This window comes from Lithobates pipiens, unplaced genomic scaffold, assembly GCF_037356315.1.
Source record: "Lithobates pipiens isolate NorthernLeopardFrog02 unplaced genomic scaffold, aLitPip1_a1.2 Scaffold_8, whole genome shotgun sequence".
In the NCBI taxonomy this organism is placed as follows: Eukaryota; Metazoa; Chordata; class Amphibia; order Anura; family Ranidae; genus Lithobates; species Lithobates pipiens.
The window spans coordinates 540699845-540723470 of record NW_027507903.1 but is presented as its reverse complement, the minus strand read 5'-3'; the positions used below and the strand labels follow the sequence as shown (position 1 = coordinate 540723470).

At 44.4% G+C, this 23626-nt stretch overlaps 1 protein-coding gene across 1 annotated transcript in view; it reads right to left on the bottom strand.

Moving 5' to 3' along the window:
- The window catches only part of GOLGA7 (golgin A7), a 40029-nt gene extending 22144 nt beyond the window's left edge, over nt 1-17885 (bottom strand). The window contains exons 1-2 of the mRNA XM_077469710.1: nt 17759-17885; nt 3954-4071 (exon numbers count right to left, since the gene is read on the bottom strand). Coding sequence (XP_077325836.1) covers nt 3954-4071; nt 17759-17877 — 237 coding nt within the window. The 5' untranslated portion in view covers nt 17878-17885. The remainder of the gene's footprint in view (nt 1-3953; nt 4072-17758) is intronic.
- Nucleotides 17886-23626: the final 5741 nt, after the last annotated feature.

Sequence of the window (23626 nt, the reverse complement as noted above, 5' to 3'; positions counted from 1 at the left end):
CAATACCACCTGCAACCACCAACCAGTGCCACCTGCCAGTGCCAACCAGTGCCACCATCAGTGCCACTGTCAATCAGTGCCACCTGCCTCCGCCAACCAGTGCCACCACCAACCAGTGCCACCTGCCACCAATCAGTGCCACCTGCCAGTGCCATCGCCAGTGTCAACTAGTGCCCCCGCCAATCAGTGCCACCTGCCAACACCAACCAGTGCCACCGCCAATCAGTGCCATCTGCCAGTGCCACCGCCAAACAGTGCCACCTGCCACTTTCAAACCAGTGCCACCTGCCAATCAGTGCCACCTTCCAGTGCCAATAGTGCCACCTGCCAGTTCCAAACCAGCGTCATCTGGCAGTTGCACGTGCCTGCCACCGCCAATCAGTGTCACCTGCCACCGCCAACCAGTGCCACCGCCAATCAGTGCCACCTGCCAGTGCCACCGCCAATCAGTGCCACCTGCCAGTGACTAGTGCCACCGCCAACCAGGGCCACCTGCCAGTTCCAAACCAGGGCCACCTGCCATCACCAAACCAGGGCCACCTGCCATCACCAAACCAGGGCCAGCTGCCAATCAGTGCCACGTGCCAGTAGTGCCACCTGCCAGTTCCAACCAGTGTCACCTGCCAGTGCCATCTGGCAGTTCTACGTGCCTGCCAGTGCCACCTGTTGCCAGCCTTACTCTTTCTGGTCAGCCCATAACCCTGATGTAACAGCGTTTCATTGGAGTTATTGACTGGTTGCTCCATTGTGAGTTAGGGATAGGGGGTGAAAATGAGTGGCCTTACCCTGGGAGCTGACAATCCATACCACTAAAAAAAAAAAAAAAAAAAAAAACTGGCTCCTAACTTTTTTAACTGGCTCCTAAATTCAAAGCAAATTTGTCAACCCCTGCTTTAATTCATTAGTTTGAATTAAAGAATATAAATATACATAAGTGTATTTTTTCTTAAATTGCATTTAAAAAAACACTGCGTAAAAACCTTGTGACAAAAAAAAAAAAAAAGAAGGATATTACATTACTTTATACACACACACACATAAACACATATGATGTTTGGGGGTTCCAAGTAATATTCCATCAAAAAAACACAGATTTTTTACTTGTGAACAACAAATGTCAGAAAAAGACTGGGTTAAACAAGGAAGGGCAGATCTCTCACTATCCACCGTTTTAGGTGAGCAATTTGCCAGAGCCACCAATTTGTGTAGAACAAAAAAAAAGAGAAAGAGCCGCCGAGAACTGCAGACATGGTAAGTATAAACCATGGAACAGCCTGTGTCCATGGAGTCCAGGTCTGACAGAATTGGATGCCTGTTCAGATGCAAATGATTACTTTACCACCATGGGCAGCAGAGTGAATACAGCTCTGTGAAGAGCGGCTTGTCAGCGTAATCTTTCCATGAGATACAATGAAGATAAAGCACAGACCAGCATTTGTAAAAGCTCCCAAACTAAATATGCAGCTCTGCAACACAAGAGGAAAAAAATAAACTTTGCAAATCCCCTTCTGAACAAAAACGGCTATGGGCTGGCTGCAAATCAGAGTTTTCTTGTCAAATGAGATTTTACACCATCAAAATATGGGCAGAGATCTAGGAAATTACATTCCTGTCAATATCACCCTCTCACATTAAATATCCTAGCTGAATATCCACAGCACTGCCAGGAACGTTTTACTCAGTATCAGACAAATGTCATCAAAATCTTCATAAATCGTCAGCAAAGCTTATTTTCAAAGAAAGAGTTGCCAGCCATCCTAAGAAAACATAAAGAAGCTTTCCTTCAAGGCCTTCAGAATCCAGAAGCAGCCATTAAAGTATTCAGGCTAAGTTGTCTCTCTGAAACAGGTGGAAGTCATCCCTTGAAATAACCTCTGGTCTATGTCACACACTCAGCTTGCCAATTTGTATAAGCCTATTCTCGACTATTAAAAAAAAAAAAAAAAAAAGGCATGTGGCACAATGAAATTAGAACAATAAAATGTACATAAGTATTGGGCTTTGTCCTACTGATGTAACTGTCGACTCTTTGAGACCATACAATAAATCATTTGAAAAACAAAACGTGCATGTGTCTGCTAGATGGCTACACTGACCTGATCTAAAACCTCCCCTAAAAATCACAATAAAAGCTGGGGTCTCCATTACCTCATTTTGCACAAATATTAGTCATTTAGGCAAGCAGCTTTTATGGGTGCATACTAAACAAAGAAAAGAGAAAAGTTGGGAGGGCTGGTTAGCGTCTGACCAGCAAAAGTGCACAAGGCATAGGCAGATCCCTAATAGCAGTAAACTGTAAAGCTGGCCATAGACGGTGCCAATTTTTTTCCCTGCAACCTGAGAAAAATGCTCGATTCAACTCTCAACACAGTCAGTGTTGATGGGGGAATCCCTCCCGTGGAGCTATTGTGTTCTCTGGATGGGGGGAGCTTTACTGGCCAGAAGATCACACAGTGAGGTTGATTTACTAAAACTGGAGCGTGCTAAATCCGATGCAGCTGTGTATAGAAACCAATCAGCCTCCAGGTTTTTCTTTTGTCAAAGATTAATTGAACAAGCTGAAGTTAGAATGGCTAACATGCACAGTTGCACCAGCACTCACCAATCTCAGTAAATCAACCCCAGTGATTATTGGTAGCGGCTATAGAAAAATGAAAAATCCAACAGGCTGGAGTGCCCAAGTTGATCGATCGCTTATCTTGGGTACCCTCGCCCTGCCTTTACATGGTTCAAATCTCTGCCGGTCCCTGCTGAACTGGCTGAGATTTTTGGCCGGCTTTACGGGCAGTTTTAAAATATTGAAAGCCAACTCCACTAACCATAGCAGCAGGGACCAGATTAAATGCAAGCAAACACAGCTAAGCCCTTTTCAGCTTCTGAAACATACATTTTCTCAACTCATGCTATGCCTCGGCCAATAGGATAACGTTATAAATTGCTCTAGAAGATCTATTACGTATTATCAAAATCCGGCTTGTAGGAGTGTTGGTCTGTCACATCCCGCACCTCACGTATTGGTCACAGAGACCATCCGTCACACTGATGGGTCATATCTCCTAGATCAGTGATTCTCAACTAGGGTTCCTCCAGAGGTTGCTAGGGGTTCCTTCAGCATTGGGCAATTTCTGCCTCTCAGATAAGTTCCTACTGACACCACTGATCTTTTTAGCTATATGTAAGGAGGTAATTCTTCCCAATAACCACAAGTGTAAGGACCATTATTCCCACTGACCATCACACTATTGTATCATGAGTTGTAGATTTCTATTTTTTTAGTAGGGGTTCCCTGAGACCAGAGAACTATTTCAAGGGTTCCTCTGTGTTGAAAAGGTTGAGAATGGCTGTCCTAGATTGTAAGCTCTAATGAGCAGGGCCCTCTGAGTCTCCCTGTCTTGAATTGTATTGTAATGTCTACCCTAATGTTGTAAAGCGCTGCGTAAACTGTCGGCGCTATATAAAACCTGTATAATAATAATAATAATAATAATATCTAGGTACTAGGAGGGGGTGGGGTATTGTACGACTTTGGAAGCAGAATATGACTTTAGATGAATGCCACAGGTCTTGGGCCTTCTGAGTGATTTATGAATATATAATAATTGACTAAAAAGGAATAAAACCTCAAAAGGTGCCTAAATACCTGCTACAACCCGCAGTTGTTCCAAAGTTTGCCCATCTCACCCTGCTTCAAACCATCATGGTGAGGAGCCAATAGAAGTGGAATAAAGAAGTTATCAAACTTAGACACTACTAAGAATTCATGGAGCTTCGTCCAATTAGAACAGCCCAGTATTTGGGCAAGGCAAGATAGGAGGTATCCTAGAAGTGAAGAGCCTATCAGAGATGAAATCAAATATTCGTGCTCCATTTAAAATGGTAAAGAAAATGAGTGGAGTTCTGTTTTAATATTCCTCATTGCCAAGCGTGATAAGATCATTTGCCTATACACTTACCCGGGTCTCCAGTTCAGAGGGGAACTTCGTCTGGAATTGACACAACGTGCCATTGGTGTAGTCCCTCTGGATAAACACTTTACCGGCCACAGCCGCTTGCGGTCTCATTGCCACAAATCTGAAAACAATTTTCAAATATATACCATTAGTGAACTGTACCAATCAATCAATGTTAAGAACAAAGACATATACCATTTAAAGCAGAACTCTGGGATTGGCCAAAAATAATCCCCTATTAGTACACCCTCTACACAAAACAGTTATTACATTTGTGAAATTCCTTACCATTGAAGAGAAAAGTTGAATTTAAACTTTCAGGAAGTCGGCTCTGTGATTCAAAAAACGCATCATGTATTCTGCCAAGGAGGAGCTGTTAGAACAGTGATTACATCATATCCTCCCTTCTCTCTGCACTGTAATCAAACTACACTTCCCATCATGCTTCTGAAATTGGAGAGAATGTGGGAGGTACACTAGGCCTGTACATGCTAAATGTGAACAAGCCCACTTCAACATAAATCACAGCCCCTCATTCTGCAGCCAGCAGCCACACTACTCACACAGCAGGATAGGTAGCTTACCACCTTATAAATGCGAAGAATGTTTGTGCTCCCCCCCCCGCCTCCTCCCCCAGCTATAGCAGGAGATAAACATATTGCCCTTACATGCTTTGTGTAATCATTACTGAACTGTAGACACATGCCCATAATTATATATTATACATGCCATACTCAGCTGTAATTTAGTATTACATATATTCCTCCCTCCTCCTGCTGTAGCTCTGAAATCTTTCTAACAGCAATCAGTGGTTGTTTGGTGCATGCAAGAACATCCCCAGCCACAAAACACAGAAAGAAAGAGCCGGAACACACTGCTTTACATGAACATGTGGCACAAGTAAATGTTGGCATGAGAAAAAAAAAAAAAAAAAAAAAAAAAAAAGAAGGGCAGCGCTAACTTACTAATCAATAACACAATAATGGTGGAACCCTATAATGTATGGAAAGCTCAATGCGGAGGAGGAGGGGGAGAAGGGAGGAGGGGGAACAAGGGGAGAAGGGGAAGAAGGGGAAGAAGGGGAAGAAGGGGAAGAAGGGGAAGAAGGGGAAGAAGGGGAAGAAGGGGAAGAAGGGGAAGAAGGGGAAGAAGGGGAAGAAGGGGAAGAAGGGGAAGAAGGGGAAGAAGGGAAAAAGGAGGAGAAGGGGAAGAAGGGGAAGAAGGGGAAGAAGGGGAAGAAGGGGAAGAAGGGAAAAAGGAGGAGAAGGGGAAGAAGGGAAAAAGGAGGAGAAGGGGAAGAAGGGAAAAAGGAGGAGAAGGGGAAGAAGGAGGAGAAGGGAAGAAGGAGGAGAAGGGAAGAAGGAGGAGAAGGGAAGAAGGAGGAGAAGGAGAAGGGAGGAGGGAAGAGGAAGGGAGGAGGGAAGAGGAAGGGAGGAGGGAAGAGGAAGGGAGGAGGGAAGAGGAAGGGAGGAGGGAAGAGGAAGGGAGGAGGGAAGAGGAAGGGAGGAGGGAAGAGGAAGGGAGGAGGAAGGAAGGAGAGAAAACCACTTCCATGGGTGGTACAGACCAGGGGCTGTGAGACCCCTCCGCCCACTACAGCAAGTGGGGATGATAGATAAGTCCCTGCTTGCTATAGAGAACTACAACTGGGAAGTGCCAAGACCGCTGGCTGGGAGTAAAGGAAGAATAGCAGCCAGCGGTCTTACAATCAGGAAATCAGAGGGGGATTAACATTTTTTCTTCAAGATCAGCAGGGTATTACAGGGGAACTACAGAATTCAGAAGACGACGAATAGCATAGTCTAGGAAGGTAGGAGACCAGCAACAAGGGCATGGAAAAAAATTTTCCCCCGGAGTTATGCTTTAAGTAAACAGGTATCTCTCAATATGTACAGAAAAAAATGGAGGGGCCAGTGAGCTACTGGTTGCAGGTCACCCAAAACATGAAACTTGTAGCTATAGTTCACCCATTATATAAAGACAATGGGCAAAATGATCTGATCCATGTATTTGGTAAGTTCGTAGAGAATGCACCTCAAATTAACAATATGAGATGAAAACTGCAGTTAGACATCTACAGTACACATCTGGCAACAGAAAGCAGAAAATGCAGCACTCTGCTGAATACGTGAAATGGATGTCTGAACCGTCAGTCCTTGTGTGAAAGGCTCTGTGTCCCAAGTATGAAGCAATGCCAGCACACTATAGTAACAGTACAAACAGCAGGACATTTTTTTCCATCATCAAAAATCAAAAAAACAAGGACCCTTTTTTCAGCCAGCCCCTAAATATCCTGCTACTATGATGTGCTGCTGATACTTCAAACTTTGGACTATGCTTTTGACCACACCTTGCATCAATTTACTTAAAGGAGAAGTACGTCCAAAGCTCGTTTGGCCGTACTTCCCCTGGGGATCATAGGAGTGCACTTCATTCTGCACCCCTGTGACCCTTTTTCAGCAGACAGCAGGTTGAAGCCCACTGTCAGCTGACATCACAGAGCCAGTCCAGGCTGGGGAAAGATCACAACCATATGATCGGGATCCACTCAGGAGCCTGGATCGGCACCAGCTAAGCTTCTCCAGCCCCCCTCTTCGGTCTAGTGCTCCAACTGCTCTCTCCTCACTGAGAACTGAGTTCTCAGCCTTAGAGTCGGTGGGGGACTGATGCTGCATCCACCTAGGCAGGTACAATTAAAAAAAAAATAACAACCCATACTTCTGTTGTAAGTACCCCTAACTATTTTAAGCAGTATAAAAACCAAAAGCAAAAAGATTTATTAGTTCAGCATACCAATTCTTAAGTAAGATTGCTGCATTAGTTTTCTTTTTTGGGGTTTGCCTTCTTCACCTGGTGATGCTACTAGTAATGCTGGTGCTGTGCAACAGAACAAGCTCTTTTGCAGATGTATCAGTTAAAGGGATGAGAAAAACCATTTAACATTGGACAGGGGTGCTTACAATGATCAGCTTTGGGTATATAAAACCTTTATCCCAAAAGCAAAACAAAACTACTGTTGCGGGTAGTCCATCTAACACCCCCCTCCCCCCAGAGACACATTATGCCTTTACTTTGAAAGTCAGAAAAAAAAGGCTCTTTAAAAAAAAAAAATGTTTATTGGTCAACCAGGTATAAATAAAGGAAAAAGAAGCCTTAAAAAAAGAAAACGAATGCAGCCACCGCATGTAAGGGCTGGTAACCTGTAATATATTACATTTTTGGTTTTGGTCTTAAATACTCTTGAAGGCCGTGCGAATAAGGCTTCAGTATTTTGAATCACTGACCTGGAACAAGAATACAGATGGTGTAAATCAGCAGTCCATGTCAGGAGGATTATTCTGGGTCAGTGACTCAAAGTGACAAGGACAGAAAGTCATCACAGCCAGTCTCTATATTTCTTTACTATAAAAAGAATACATACTATACTTGTATCAGAAGTCAGTAACTGAAGGTGAAGGAAATCTATTACCGTATATACTCGAGTATAAGCCGAGATTTTCAGCCTCTTTTTTGAGGCTGAAAGTGCCCCCCTCGGCTTATACTCGAGTCATCGCCGTCTGACTGCTCGATCAGCGTATCGAGCAGACAGATGGCGGACATACTACAATTCGAAAGCCGCGCCTCCGCCTCCGCCTGTGATAGGCGGAACACTCAATTTCCCAGCAGTCAGTGTTCCGCCTATCACGGACATCCGCTCATCCTCGTACTACGGACGAGGATGAGACGATGTCCGTGATAGGCGGAACACAGGCTGCTGGGAAATTCAGTGTTCCGCCTATCACAGGCGAAGGCGGAGGCGCGGCTTTTGAATTTTAGAATGGCCGCCGAGGCGCCGACGAAGAGCGGCGATCCTGGCAAGGCACGGGACGGAGGCAAGGCAAGGCACGGCACGGGACGGGACGGAGGCAAGGCACGACACGGGACGGAGGCAAGGAGGCAAGGCACGGCACGGGACGGAGGCAAGGAGGCAAGGCACGGCACGGGACGGAGGCAAGGCACGGGACGGAGGCTCGGGACACAGGCAGGCTGGACACACACACACACACACACAGGGATGGATGGATGGAGACACACACACACAGGGATGGATGGATGGATGGATGGAGACACACACACACAGGGATGGATGGATGGATGGACACACACACACACAGGGATGGATGGATGGATGGACACACACACAGGGATGGATGGATGGATGGACACACACACACACAGGGATGGATGGATGGATGGACACACACACACACACAGGGATGGATGGATGGATGGACACACACACACACAGGGATGGATGGATGGATGGACACACACACACACAGGGATGGATGGACGGATGGACACACACACACACAGGGATGGATGGACGGACACACAGGGATGGACGGACACACAGGGATGGACGGACACACAGGGATGGACGGACACACACACAGGGATGGACAGGCATGTCTCACCCTCGGCTTATACACGAGTCAATAAGTTTGCCAGTTTTTTTGGGGGTAAATTGGGGGCCTCGGCTTATATTCGGGTCGGCCTATACTCGAGTATATACGGTACTCCACGTTCAACACAGAAAAGTTAGGAGCCAAGTGTGATTGGTCTTCTACTTCCAGATATCTGTGCAGCTCTGCCATGCTGCAGAATGCCCATGCAATGCTATGTAATAAACTGCTTGAACATAAATCTGTCATTTATAAAAGATAAATGTACAGTTACCACACACATAGCAGCTCAAAAATGTTTAAAAATGAAGGACCAGTTCACACCATACAAACGCAGTCCGGATGCGTTCCAGGTGCGCTATAGGGGCAGTCCAGTGCATCCCCCCCCCCTTTTTTTTCTTAACCTTAAAGTGGAGTTCTGCTTAAAAAACAAAAATTAAAAGTCAGCCGCTACAAATACTTACTTTTAATAATTGGACACTTACCTGTTCCAGGGTCCAGCAATGCGGGCGTACGAAGCCCCGCTCGTCTCTTCGGCGCCGGCATTGTCACTGTGGCCCGGCTGTGGCTTCAGTGTCGGGTACCCGCTGAGCATGCACAAGCAACGCCACTCGACATGACTGGCCAGGCAATCATCTGGGACCTGTCCCAGATGATTGCCGAGAGGGAGGGGGGAGAGGTGATCTCCCTTCCGGTGCCGTGATGTGCTGGGAGGAAGTGGGAGCTGGGACTCTCTGAAAAAAAAAAGTTACTGACTCCCCCCCCCCCAAAAAAATAACATGCCAAATGTGGCATGTCAGGGGGTCACCTTCCCTTAAAGTGGAAGTTCCATTTTTGGGTGGAACTCCGCTTTGAATAACTATATGTGTGCGTTCCAGTGCAGGAAACATGCAGCATATTCTACTTTTTACTGGAACACACTGGAACTGCAAGCACTGGTGTGAACTATGCCATTAAAAACTATAGAACATACTTTCCATGAGTTTTTGATGCAGAAAAAATAAATAAAAACGCACTGGACTGCATGTGGCGTGAACTGGCCCTCAAAGAGAACCAGTTACCGTTGCCATTCAGGACAAAATTACATGGTCTATTAAAGAGGAAGTAAACCCTGATGAGTTTACTTCCTCTTTCATTCCCTGCAAAGGCAAAGCATAATGGACTACTATGCATCGCATAGTAGCCCATTATGTGTCACTTACCTGACACAGGAGCCAGCGATGTCACCACTGTCCCCTGTAGTCCACCGCATCCATCTTGTTGGTGGGGTCTCGCAGCTCCGCCGCTGTAATTCGGCGAAGCCACGATGACGTCAATCCTGCGCATGCGCATGGGAGCCGACACACGTGGCAGCTCCGTCGCGGAGAATGCCGCGCTCAGTGCGGGCAAATATCTCCTAAACCATATAGGTTTAGGAGATATTGCTTGGACCTACAGGTAAGCCTTAATCTAGGCTTACCTGTAGCTCAAAGTGGTTTGTAAGGGTTTACAACCACTTTAAAAGGAATCCCCTGTCCACTATATATATATATACACCTTGCCAGAATACTAGAATAAGCAGTGGATGGTGGATGCAATGCCAGGCTCCTGCAGCTCTCTGCCCATATCAAGGTAAAAACTTTCAGTTGGAGAGCTGGAGAAAGTTTCGATGGGTTACGAGTGTGGCCATCACCACACTTGTGCTCGACTGAGAACTACAAGTCCATCTGCCACAGTGGAAGACAGGACTTGTAGTTCACACATTCACAAATCTCTGTGAATGAATGATGCAGTTGTGCAGGTGGTGACATCATAGTTTTGCACCGTGTCACACCCTAAATATGGTTATAACATTGAACAAAGGTGGTGTTAACCTTTCCAGTGTATGTAAACCCCAACAAGAACTCATGTTATGGAGAAAAGAGGGAGGTGTTCTGTAGCCCTCACACACCTTCTGTCCAAAAGGTGACAACACCGTTTCTTAATAGATATAGTGGAGTGAGTGTTGTCACCTTAGGACAGGAAGAATCACCAGGTGTGGCAGGTTTAGATACCATGTTAAATATCAGGCTGAAAGTCTCCAGGAAGCTTTTCTAGGTTTCCCCTTCCTCCTCTATGTTCCAATGCTGCCACCTCTGCAAGACTATTCCACATTGAACACTTCCATGGGTGTCAGAGGTCCGTGCCCCCCACTACATGCTGTGGTTTCTTCCTCAGAACCCTCTGTCACGAGGAGTCCCGTTGTGATGAATTGTTTGAAGGAAGGAACCACGGCACACGGTGGGTGACACAGACACTACCAGAAAAATCAGATGTTGGAGGAGTGATGGAAAAGAGGAAAGTCCACTGCACAGGTGAGTAGATTACCATTTCCATCAAAGGAAACTGCTGGATGTTTAGTGCAGCAACCCAGCCGGCCTAAAGCTGTGCTAAGCCTCATCATTTTTATCTAAAACACTTTGACAAATAATTGTGGCAGCAGCTGATCAACCATTCCTTGTCATACAGTTCGGAAGTAGTCACAAGACTCGTTGTTTACAGCTTCACCCTGCGAATATCTCATCGCCGATCACATGAACTCCCAGGCGGAGAGCACTCACTCTACAAGTAACCTGGGGACACACAGCTTGGTTTTTTGTTTAAAAGCAAAGTAGATGGAGGAAGGTCTCCCGTCAGGACAGCAGGCACTCTCTGCTGGCAGAATACAATGATCAGCACTGCAGCCGATTGGCTGCAAGAAAACAAAAAAACAGACTTGGCACATATTGTCCACTTCAACTAGTGAAGTGGTCACTCATAGATCATTCACCATGTATGGTGCTGTTACACTAACTAAAAAGAGCATGTATCACATACAAAACTCGGTATAGAACACCAGGGAAGAGTTCCTTCGGCTACAGAAATCGATCACATTAGAGCAGTGGTCATCAGCCCTGTCCTCAGGGCCCACTAAGGCCCCTTTCACACTGGGGCGCTTTGCAGGCGATACAGTGCTAAAAATAGCGTCTGCAAAGCGCCCTGAAACAGCCGCTGCTGTCTCTTCAGTGGGAAAGCCTGGAGGTCCTGCAAGCCGCATCCTTGGACGCTGTTGGTGTATTTACCGCTCCTAAAGCCCCTTTCCAATTGGCCAGCGCTGCAAACCCGCCTGCAAAGGCGCTTTGTGGGCTGTTTTAACCCTTTTCCGGGCGTTACCGCGCCGGAAAACTGCGCCGCTAAAACTACGGTAAAGTGCCGCTAAATATAGCGCCGCTTTACCGCCAGCGCCCGCAATGCCCCAGTGTGAAAGTAGCCTAACAGGCCAGGCTTTTATGTATTACCTTGGGGAGATGCAGACTAGAATAATGCAATCACTGAGCAGCAGTATTTCAATCACAGTCATCTGGGATGTATTTCAGTTATCTTGCAAACCTGGCCTGTTAGTGGGCCCTGAGGACAGGGTTGATGATCACTGTATTAGAGTATCAAAAATTCAAAATGTATTATATTAAAACAGGTTTGGCACAATCAGAGGCCAGTATCAAAAGAAGGAAAACAGCTTCACAATAATTGGCCAACAAATCACAGTAGTGAATATCTCAAACACACAGCCACAAGACATTACATGTAACAATTACAAAGAAACATCCGGACGTCGTTAAACAAAACAAATAAGTTGACAGATGAGAAATCATCAGAATTATATCTTAAAAAAAAATAAAAAAAATAAAAAGGGGACAGCAATAGCTGTATTGATCAGTGACATCTTAACCCGTGTGTGTCTCCAAGGAAAGATAGATAGAAAAGAAATGGTACCGTTACTGGTACCAGGACCTTTCAGATGTTAATTCTGCTACATTTATTGGACTTCCATTTGATATTTTTTTCCTAATTCCAGGGCCAAGCCATTATGGTTATTTCTCCGATGATGCGATTTGGATCCCAGCCCCCCCATTACCACGCTAGGCTTCCTCTCTCCATCTTTCCTTGGAGACACACACAGGTTAAGATGTCATTGACTGATACAGCTACTGCTGCCCTTTTTTGTTTTACAGATAGAATTATGATGATTTTTCATCAGACAACTTATCTGTGTGTTGTTTAATGGCGTCCGGAACCTTTCTTTTTAATTGTTATATGCAACAATTAAAAAGAAACATCCGGACACCATTAAACAACACACAGATAAGTTGTCAGATGAAAAATCATCATAATTATATCTTTGTCTGTGTGTTTGATGAGATATTCACTACTGTGATTTGCTGTTGGCCAATTATTGTGAAGCCGTTTTCCTTCTTTTGATACTGGCCTCTGATTGTGCCAAACCTGTTTTAATATAATACATTTTTAAATTTTTGATACTAATATGATGGATTTCTGTAGCCATAAGTAACTCTTCCATGGTGTTCTATACCGGGGTTCTGTGTGCGATTGGCTGCAAGCCACTAATCAAAGAAGGTTTTCCAGCCGCTCCATTTGACAGGAGCTAGAGCTGCACGATTAATCATTAAAAAAAACGCGATCTCGATTCACCCCTCTGACAATCTCTTCCGCTGAGAGTAGGCAATTCTTTCATATAAACAAGTGGAGAAATTATCTGCTCACTCAGCTGTCAAAAGAAAACATCCCCGGTGTCCTATCATATTGTGTCCCCCATCGGATAGTGTCCGCTGTGTATCGCGAGGGGCCCTCTAATATCTGCAGCCCTATGTCCACTTGGATGGTGGGGCTAGCACCTCCACTCATGGCGCAGGCGCTGTTCATCTTCTGAGATTTTCCGAAGATCCTTCTGCTCCGTACTGCGCAAGCGCATTACAGGGCGGACAGTATCCGATGGCGGGAGCAATCTGCCAAGTGTAGAACTTGAAACATTGTAACTAAGGCTTACTTCTTAGATCAAAGGGATAGAACTTCTTGTGTAAACAAATAATCTGGGCAGTCTGCCAATCTTTCAACCAAGTGGAAATGCAGGAAGTTTAACCACTTAAAGTCTAAATCTTTTTCTGACACTTCTTTCTTAAGTTAAAAACGATATTTTTTGCTAGAAAATTACTTGGAACCCCCAAACATATACATTATATATATATATATATTTTAGCAGAGACCCTAGAGAATAAAATGGCAATTGCTGCAATATTTTATGTCACACTGTATTTGCCCAACAGTCTTTCAAATGCAATTTTTTGGGGGAAAAAATACACTTCAATAAATAAAAAAATAAAAAACGAAACAGTAAAGTTAACACAATTTTTTTTCCTTTTAATGTGAAAGATGATACGCCGCGAGAATCGTGAGAGGAGCCAATCAAAATATTGACTCCTGGCGAACAAGGAGTGCTATACACAGATCAAAATTTAGCTGGTCCCTGCTGAACTGGACAAATTTCGATCCATATGTACCCAGCTTCAGACCCCTAAACCAGAAAGAGAGAAGAAAAGGCATCGATGATGGGACTGGATAAAACTGGAAGAAAGGCAAACCTTTTAAATTTCAGCTGTGGGCTTCTTTACCTCCACTGTATGTCAGCCTCTCTTATTTTTTTCACAGATTGCCTTTCATTTTTTTATTGTGTTGCGCCATAGTGCACACTCTCGCAATGAATGCCAGGTGCAATCTTTTTTTTTTTTTTTTTTAAATCCAACACACCATGCAAAATTTGCAGTGTCAAAATGCTAAACAGTGGCGGGCCTCCTGTTCCTGCAGGTCCCATCACCACTGCACCCAGCTTTCCTACTCTCTGGTGTCTCCTGTACATTGTGGTGTCTGACAAACAAATGACCACCTATTAGCCCCTGTACACACGGTCGGAGAATCCGTCGGAATGTGTCCTATCGGACTGTGTTGTCGGATAATCCGACAGTGTGGTATGCATCGGACTGATTCCGTCGGAATATCCGTCGGACCCAATTTTCCAACTTGCTGGAAATATTTTCCAACCAACTGGTTCGATCGGACATACTCCGTTCATGTGTAGAGAATTTTGATCGGACCAAGTGCCATGCATGCTCAGATCGAATTCCTACATCAAAGCTATTGGCTACTAGCCTGAACGTAGTCCCATCGTAACGAAATTACATCATCACGTTCTGAATGATCGGATTTTTCGACAACTTAGTCCGACCGTGTGTATGCAACAGTTTCGGACAAGATCCAACGGACAAAATCCGACGGATTTGGTTGTCAAAATCTCCGACCGTGTGTACAGGGGCTAAGTGTCCACCTGCGATATAGGAGGAGTCTTATTTCTCCCATGGTTCAGAGAAGCAGGATATTTCATTCTATGAATAGTGTAGGACCCACTGATAAAGGGGTACTTTGAAGCAGTAAGTGGGCTTAAGCACCATATAGCCAAATGGTGTTACCAAATCCCCCCATTTTTTGAAAATGTTCATGTGTTTTAAATAGCCTTGCAGGACTTAAATGTCCTTTTTTGTATGTGTGCGCTGTAATATTTTGTTCTGTTCCCCCGTGTGTGTGGACGCTGACAGGCAGCCTCTGCTCCTTCTACCAGGGAAATGACTGGCAGTAACTCTGGAAGGAGGAGGGTCTTCAATGGGTTCTCTTTGGGGGAGGTGGGGCACAGGGCAGCATCTTCACATAAGCTGAATTTTCTTAATGAAGGGGCAAGCATGAGCTGGCACAAAGCATGATGGGACGTACAGTCTCCACTGAGGTTCGTACTAATGACCAGTTCGCATTTGCAGCGCTATTCAAGTCATTCATTCAGGCAAATGGTGAACAACAGACTGCTGGATGTGTCTCCAATATCATCAAAATGTAATGCAAGGTTTCTTAGAAATCCTTGGTTTCGGTGTGATAGTTTGGAAGACACTGCTACATTTAAAAGAAAAATAATGGACTTTAAAGCGGAGTTCCACCCAGAAATGGAACTTCTGCAGATTAGATTCCTACCCCCCTCCGGTGCCCCATTTGGCACCTTTCAGGGGGGAGCAGATACCAGTCAAATCCAGGTATCTGCTCCCACTTCCGGGGAAAAATTGCCGCAATCTTGAGCGACGAATCATGCAATGTCCGGCCCCTCTCCCCCCGCCTTCTGGGAGGCACACAGGTCCCAGAAAACAGCAGGGATCGTTCAGAAAACGCAGCACGACTCACGCATGCGCAGTAGGAAACAGGCTGTGAACTTCCTGTTTCCCTAAACAAGGATGCCGGTGCCTGCACCCAGAGCGGAGGGATGGGTCGTCTTCGGGTGCCGTCATAGTGGGCTCCCTGGACAGGTAAGTGTCCATATATTAAAAGTCAGCACCTGCAGTATTTGTAGTTGCTGACTTCATCTTTTTCTACCCAGGCGGAAGTTCGCTTTGAGTACTTATTTAATACCTTCCCGTCTGGCCTATAGTACAGTGATGGCCTGGCAGAAGCACTGCTGTTCTGGACAGGACATCCCAGAACGGGCTGCGTGAGCTGTCACTGGCTGTGTCCACTGGACAAAGCCAGTGACTGAGCACTGTACTGGCCCACTACCACTACCATGTGATCGCTGTGACCAATCACAGCAGATCACATGACAATTGTAAGCGATAGATGGCTCTCTTTCATGCCATCCTTCATATACAATTGTGTTGTGAGCTGTGATTGGCCACAGTGATCACATGGTACATACAGGGCCAATCACAGCCCATCTGTACCATGTGATTAGCTTTGGCCAATCACAGCTAATCACAACAAAAGTTAATAAGTGAACCAGTTTCATTCAGTAAAAATTGTTGCTTATACCAATAAAATTCACTAGTATCAGTAATCATAATATAAAATAATTGCTCACTCCCAAGATGCACTATGGGATTTGTAGCATGCACAGAGCAGTGTGTAAGACCAAAAATGCGGTGAGATTCTGCCACAACAAATCACGCGACGCGTCACCCAAAAAAGTTCCAGAACTTCTGTGAAAAATGCATCACGGCAGAATGGGACTGCATTTTTAAATGCCAATGAAATGAATGGCACCTGAACACACTGATGTGTGATTTGACATTTTAAAAGCGCGATTTGAAATCGCAGGCAGAATCACAGTGATTCAAAATGTGAATGAAGCCTTAGACGTTCGCTTAAGACATCACTCCTCTGAAAAGCAATCCACTTTTCACAGGCAACTGACAAATGCGACGCCCCCCAAACCTCTTTAATTAACCCCATCTTTGCTGACAAACGACTGCACGCCGTTGTGGGGCTTCCACATTCACTTGAATGGGTTGTTAACAGGGTAGATAAAAGTCAATGATTTTTGTTTTGTTTTTTTATAATTTTTTATTCAGATTTCTTTTTATTTTCATGAAACTCGTTTTAATAAAATGCCTTTGGAGCAAAAATATAGGTTTTTGATTTAAGATACATTAATAATTTAGTTATTCAGCATGAAATGGAGCTTAGTCATGTAGCATTAGGCTGTATATTCTGAAAGATTTACATATTTGGTCAATTCATTCAATGAATCCAAGCTCTGCAAGCTGAGATAACATGCACTGCATTGATGCATTCACATAGTTTCACAGTAACAAAGTTCAGGAATATTCCTTTACCCCATTGTTTTGCAAATCGACACGCACTACAAAATGTATGATTGAATTGGTTCTGCTATTGCCGTTTTAATAACCTGACAGATTATTATTCTAAATAGGAAACCTTAATTTTGTTTGCAAATATCAAAGATTCTAACAAGAATTGAGTTATTCCATTTAAAGAGCACCTATCATTTCAGATCCGTCATGGCAGCGTCTGCTAGCGGGCATCCACTCACCTGCTGCCACCACGTCCCTCACCTTGTTGTGTCGCTGCCGTATCACCGGCCGTCTCATTAAAGTGAATGGGACTGTCGGTGCGTCAATAGCGGGTCAGAGGAGCAGTCGCCACAGGACAGAGATGACAGTTGCTCTTTAAATATTATAATTTAAATCAAGTTGATTTAAATAAAAAATAAATAAAAAAAAAAGTTTTTTTTAAAGAGACAGTGTAAGAAAAAAAAAAGTTTTAAAAATATAAAACAATTAAAGTGCCCCCGTCCCTACGCACAGATGTGAATACATATGTTGGTCCCGCACACGTATGTAAACAGTGATCTCACCACACGTGAGGATACAAAGTCATTTTCTAGCAAAAATGACAATTGGGCTAGAAGTGAATCTGTCAGAACCAGGTAACCCCCAAATAAAAATCCTATTCCCTTATTTGGAGAATAAGATCATCGCTTAGTGTCACTGTAAATGAAGCCTTGTGTCGGAATGCCATCAGGAAGGTGACATGGACGGTCACACTACTCCCCGGGCTGGGTGTGATTCCTCCTCCCATACACAGCACGACAGGACGGATTGTTATCAACCCGGACCGCCGCTCTCAGGACATAACAAAGAAAAACAAAACACAAACAGTAAATAATCCACCCGAACTCACCCCACTTCCGATAGCTGCAACCAGCGATGCTTTGCGGCAGCCGTAAAGGAAGCGAAGGCCGAACCGAGAGGGATCACGTGACCGAGAACGGGCCCACGTGACAGCCGAGACTGTCTCATCGCAGAGGCATGTGTGTCAGAACAGCGATAAGAGACACTGCGTGTAACCATGGTAACCGGTACTACTATCGCCAAATCAAATAATGATGATTACAATAATAATATTGAATATAATATTAATAACACTCATTATAATATTGATACTACATATGATAATATTACACAATACAGTAGTAACAATAATAATAATAATACTGAATATAATAAGCAGCCCATCCATTAGGGGTGCAGACTCCGCGGCGTCTCCTTCATAGCTATCAACCTACCTGATTTCGAGGGACTGTCCCTGATTTTGAGCAATGTTCATCTGTGCCTCTATCCTCCTCATTTGTCCCTTATTTTGATCTGATCTCTATAGATGTATATAAAATTCACTTTTTATCTATCAAAAAGTGTTTTCCAGCACTAAACCTTTCATCTGACTTCTAAATTGCTGCATTTGTAAATTCCAAAACCCGAAATAAAGGAACAGTAGTGGTAAAAAAAAGCACTTGTGGGTTTAACCAATCTTCCTTTTTCTGTACAATTCTCCTTTAAGTGGCCGTGGCAAGGGGTGTGTCCTATGCCTGCATGCTTTTGCTGATAGGTGTCCCTCATTCCCATCTCAAAAAGTTGGGAGGTATGCGCCCCCCCTAATCAGTGCTCCCTGTCCCCTAATCTACATGCAGGGTGCGGGACGCATGGATTCCAATGGGGGTTTTTCTTTTTTTCTGAAGCACGTGATTAGAGCCTGAGGCTTTAATTGGCTTCAAAAAAGGGTGGGCTCTGCGCAAAGAGCACTGCACCCTGAACCCACCAAGTTGTGTGACAACAGCAAATTAATATTTGCCATTGTCTTCCTGATTCTCCTCCCGGGCCAATCAGGAAGTGGGTCCTGAGACCCGATTGGCCAGGGAGTCTCAGGACCCACTTCCTGTTCACGTAAGGATGAGAAGCCTGTCTGTTCGGCCAGCAGGAGAAACCCCAGCTCTTCCTTCAGCTGGAGCGTGGAGCAGCAGCCCTACTCTTCATTATCTCCTAAGATAAGGCCGCCTTCCCGTCCCCCACCATTGGGAAAGGAGGGGTAGCAGCGGCGGTAGTGTGAGTGAGGGGGGGAGGTTTGCTTGCCATCCCCCTCCCCCAAAATATTGAGCACCTACCACCACTGATAATAACACTGATTATAATAATACTAAATATAGCAATAATACATATTATAATATAAGAATGCAGTAGTAATAATAATAATATAATTATTATAATATTGATACTAAATATAATAATAATACATATTATAATTAATACTACAGTAATATTACTGAATAATAATAACACTGATTATAATATTGATGCTAAAAATAATAATATATAATAGAATATAATATAGTAACACTAAGACCCCTTTCACACCAAGGCGTTTTGCAGGCGCTATAGCGTTAGAAATAGCGCCTGCAATCCACCCTAAAAAAGCTGCACCATTGTTTGTAGTGGGAAAGCCCGAGGGCTTTCACACTACAGTGGTGCGCTGGCAAGACGTCATGGAAAAGTCCTGTCAGCAGCTTCTTTGGAGCAGTGTGTTTACCGCTCCTCCACCGCTGCTCCCCATTGAAATCAATGGGGCAGCGCTGTAATACTGCCAGCAAAACGCCGCTATTCTATTCTGCCACAGTACAACTGCGGCGGATGGTCGGCAAGTGGTTAATATGCTGAAGGTAAGGCTCTGCTTTGTCTGAAGTTTCTGCTTTTCTGTGCTCCCTCATCAACCTGATCCCCTGATCTCCATTGTGGCTCCTTAGCTTTGAGGGCCCCATGGAGCCACCCTAACATGCATGTCGACAAAATACATGTCACAAGCCACTACCTGCACAGGATACCCACAGGCAGCCCAGAGACGTGGAAACAATGATGTCATAATGGAGCACACACGCATGATGGCACTAGGAATGATAGGACATGTAGTCTCGAGGGGGTTAATCGGGAGAATTTAGTTTACATTCAGAGTACCTGCTCCCCAAGTTCAGGAAAGCAGCAAAGAGAAAGGTGAGGATGCACCAATATCATAAATAAAATGTGTGTGTGTGCATTGTTACACAGGTAACTCAACAACTTCTGCCTTGGCACATTCCATGGTGATTAGATAAAAGCGGAACTCTAAGAAGATATAAAAGACACAGATTAAAGTGATTGTAAACCTCTGACATGAAAAATGCATATGCTTCTATAGTGTGTACTTGTCTCAACCCAAAGCACTGGGCTGATTCCTCTCTGCAGTCTCCTTCCCTGTTATCTGCATGAGTGCCTTCTGAGAGGCTGTGCTGGCTCCAAGAGATCAGGGGGACAGGGGAGGAGAGCTCAAGGACACAGCCTGTGATTGACATACTCAGCTGTGCTTGTTTCCCTATGAGATTGTGTCCCTCCACTCAGGTCTCGAATTACACTAAGTTTACTTCTCTGGGCTATGCGGTGTGTGACATCATGCGCATCATGCCCTGCTCCCTACCTCTGGATGCTCAGAAAAGCTGTGTAAGTTCTGTATTTTAAAGTGGATGTAAACCCGAATTTTTTTAAATTTTTTAAATTTTTTTTATGTCATAATGTAGAGTATACGATTTCCTATCATTTGAGCCCAGTCATGCCACAAAGAGTTAATCCATCTCTGAGCAATCCTCTTTTATTGTTCAGTGAGAAAAACTTTGTCAAATCCCCCCCTTGCTGTGATTGACAGGTGATTTACATATCTCATGCACTAGCCTAAAAGACATGCATTATTTTTTAATTCCCTCCCACTCCTTTCTTCTGCTGCTCTGCCAGGATTGGCTGTTCCACACCTCAGCATAATTGGGCATGCTGAAGTCATGTGGTGACTTTCCTGTCTTTTCACTGGATGTTAGAGATCATAGCAGAAGTTCAGTGTAAGAAATACACAGGAAAAAATGCATATTGACAAGGGGAGTGTAGAGGTGGGCAGGGAGTCTACTGACATCACGACTCCACCCACCGAGCTCCAGACAACAGACCCACCCACAGAATCTGCAGTTTTTCGGGTCTCATAACAGACAGAGGGGAGACATTTTACAGGTAAAGATACATGCAGGAGGCATGTATATCCTTATAGATAACCCCTATGGCAGTAGTTTAGAAAGAATGACATTGGGTTTACATCCACTTTAAAGGAATGTAGAGAAGAAATGGCTGCAGATAAACAGGTACAACCTATGCAGGAGGATTTGGTTTATCTATGTATCACCCGAGGCTAATAACTTCACTGGGTATATGTAAGGGTTTACAATCACTTTAATGAAGTTCTGAGTGTACAGTATATTTTTTTTATTTAAAATACAAGAAGTGTGGCCTGGTATCAGCTTCTTGCAGTCTCTGTATAGCAGAGCTGAGTGGGACAGGAAAAAGCAGTGCAAGAAGCCAGTCAGTTCTACTGACAGGAAGCATTCTGATAGGAGGAGAAAGCAGTTGGACAAATAGATGAGCTCATCACTGTGCTGCTACTTCTTTCAATGTACATTTATGGGTGGGGGATGCCCATGATGGCCTATTCTTAGAGGAATCGGTGCTGGACATCTAGTGGCAGAAAAGCTGTATTGCAGCAGACAGCTCTGGATTAAAAGTGAATATTGCAGAGAAAGGCTGTATTTTGTTTTATTTTATATTTTAATTTGCATCACGTATTTGTAAAAAAATGTTTTAATGCAGTTCAGCTTTAAGATGTCTGAGTTCTTGTGGCTACGATGCTGGATTATGCTCCTGACAGTCATTAGAGCTGAGGAAGGTACTTGGGTGAGTAGTGAAATATCTTCAACCTTTCAGAGCAAGTCCAGTTGAATGTGAATAATTACATCTATACCCTAGGTGCCCAACCTGCGGCCTAAAGGCCACACATCATGTAATAAAGGGCCGCAGGTTGGGCACCAGCAGTATAGAAATCAGTAGTTAGTCACATTCAACTGTCACATTCAACTGAACCTCAGCAATTTGTAGTGGGAACATTGATTGGAGTAAATAGCATTGATCTCTACCAACCTCATGTAACATGTTCCCAGATTTTTGTATTGTCTTCTGCACCATATCCCCAGCCAAAAATGTAGCATGTCCACACTCTCTGACCCTCATTTCCTTTATTAGGTTTCTGACTGTCCTCTCAAACTTTACATGTATTGAACATTATGTGTGGCCCCTTGGTAATGTCATTTGAGACTCTATTTAGCTCATAAATGAACAACCACTGACAGGCGTAACTAGAACCTTCAGGGGCAGGGCCCCAGTTCAAGAAATCATGAAAAGCCCTCCTGGCCCTTGACCGGGGCCCTTTACTTCCATTGTGGGTCTCTATATTACAATCCCGCAGCGCGCCACCTTTCTGACATCTTGGAGTCCCCCCATGGTGGCCGAATGCCAGAGCTCAGTCGCAAGTGCGACCCTGGTTGTTCTTGTGTCAGTAATTTTTTATTTTTGTTTTATTTTATTTTTTTATATTTTTTTTGCCATTTAAGTAATTATTATTTTATGAAACAAAAATCTGCGAGGTGAATGGATAAATCAATTCACCCGTAGAAAAAACAGCGCATAATACTCAATAGAAAAAAAGAAATTATATGTGATTTGTGCTAGTGCGAACTATTGTTCTATGGAAAAAATATGTATATCTTCCCAAATGTAGTCATACAAAATAGGTATTGTCCATGAACACTGTCCATATATCCAAATTATACTGAGTAATTAGGATAGTTTCAGGAAAAAAAAAGGGTTTGAAACGGGATATCTATTTTAGTCCATCAACAGAAAATAAAAATAAAAGGCAAAACTGAAACAAAGTGTCCTGGTACAAATCATAAGGAGTGTGCGATGCAATCCTTCCTTAACATGATTAGACTTCCAACAGTAAAATGCAGTGATCCCGAATTTGCTGGGGTGCAATCTCAAGAATGAGGTGACCCCCCTTAGTAATATTCTTACCAGATGTGCCTGGTTACATAGGCTCTCAGATATTACTCCTCATCGGCTCGATCTCATCCACTTCATAAGCGCCAGGTAATACACGATCAGATGTGCTTGGTTTACACGGGCTCTCAGATATTACTCATCGGCTGGATCTCATCCACTTCATAAGTGCCGGGTGATTCAAGATCTCCGAAAGAAGTAATTACGGGAAACAAACATAGCGTAATACTGTCTTATAAAAACACAATTTATTTGAATAGAAATATTGCACTCACACAAAAATAATTCTTTAACCAGTTGCCGACCGCCGCACGACGATGTACGTCGATAGCATGGCACGGGCAGGCATATTGGCGTACATGTACGTCCCTTGCCTCCCGCGGGTCGGGGGCCCGATCGGGCCCGCGCCCGGTGCCTGCGGCGGTCGGTATTCGTGCGGGAGCGATCCCGGACGAGGGGACGGCCATTCGTTCATGGCCACCCCCTCGCGATCGCTCCCGACGAATAGGAATCCCCCGTGACATCACTTCCTCTCCTGTAATGTAAACACAGGAGAGGAAGTGATGTATTCTCTCCTCCGTGTCGGTATTTTTCGTTCCGACACGGAGGAGAGCGGATCGGTGAGTTGCACCAACACTCTACACACACAGTAGAACATGCCAGGCACACTCACACCCCCCCTTTACCCCCCGATCACCCCCCCAATTACCCCTGCCCCCCAGTCACAGTGACACCAATGTCATTTTTTTTTTTGCATTGGTGTCATTTGTGACTGTAATAACTGTTAGGGCAGTTAGAGTTAGCCCCCTTTAGTTCT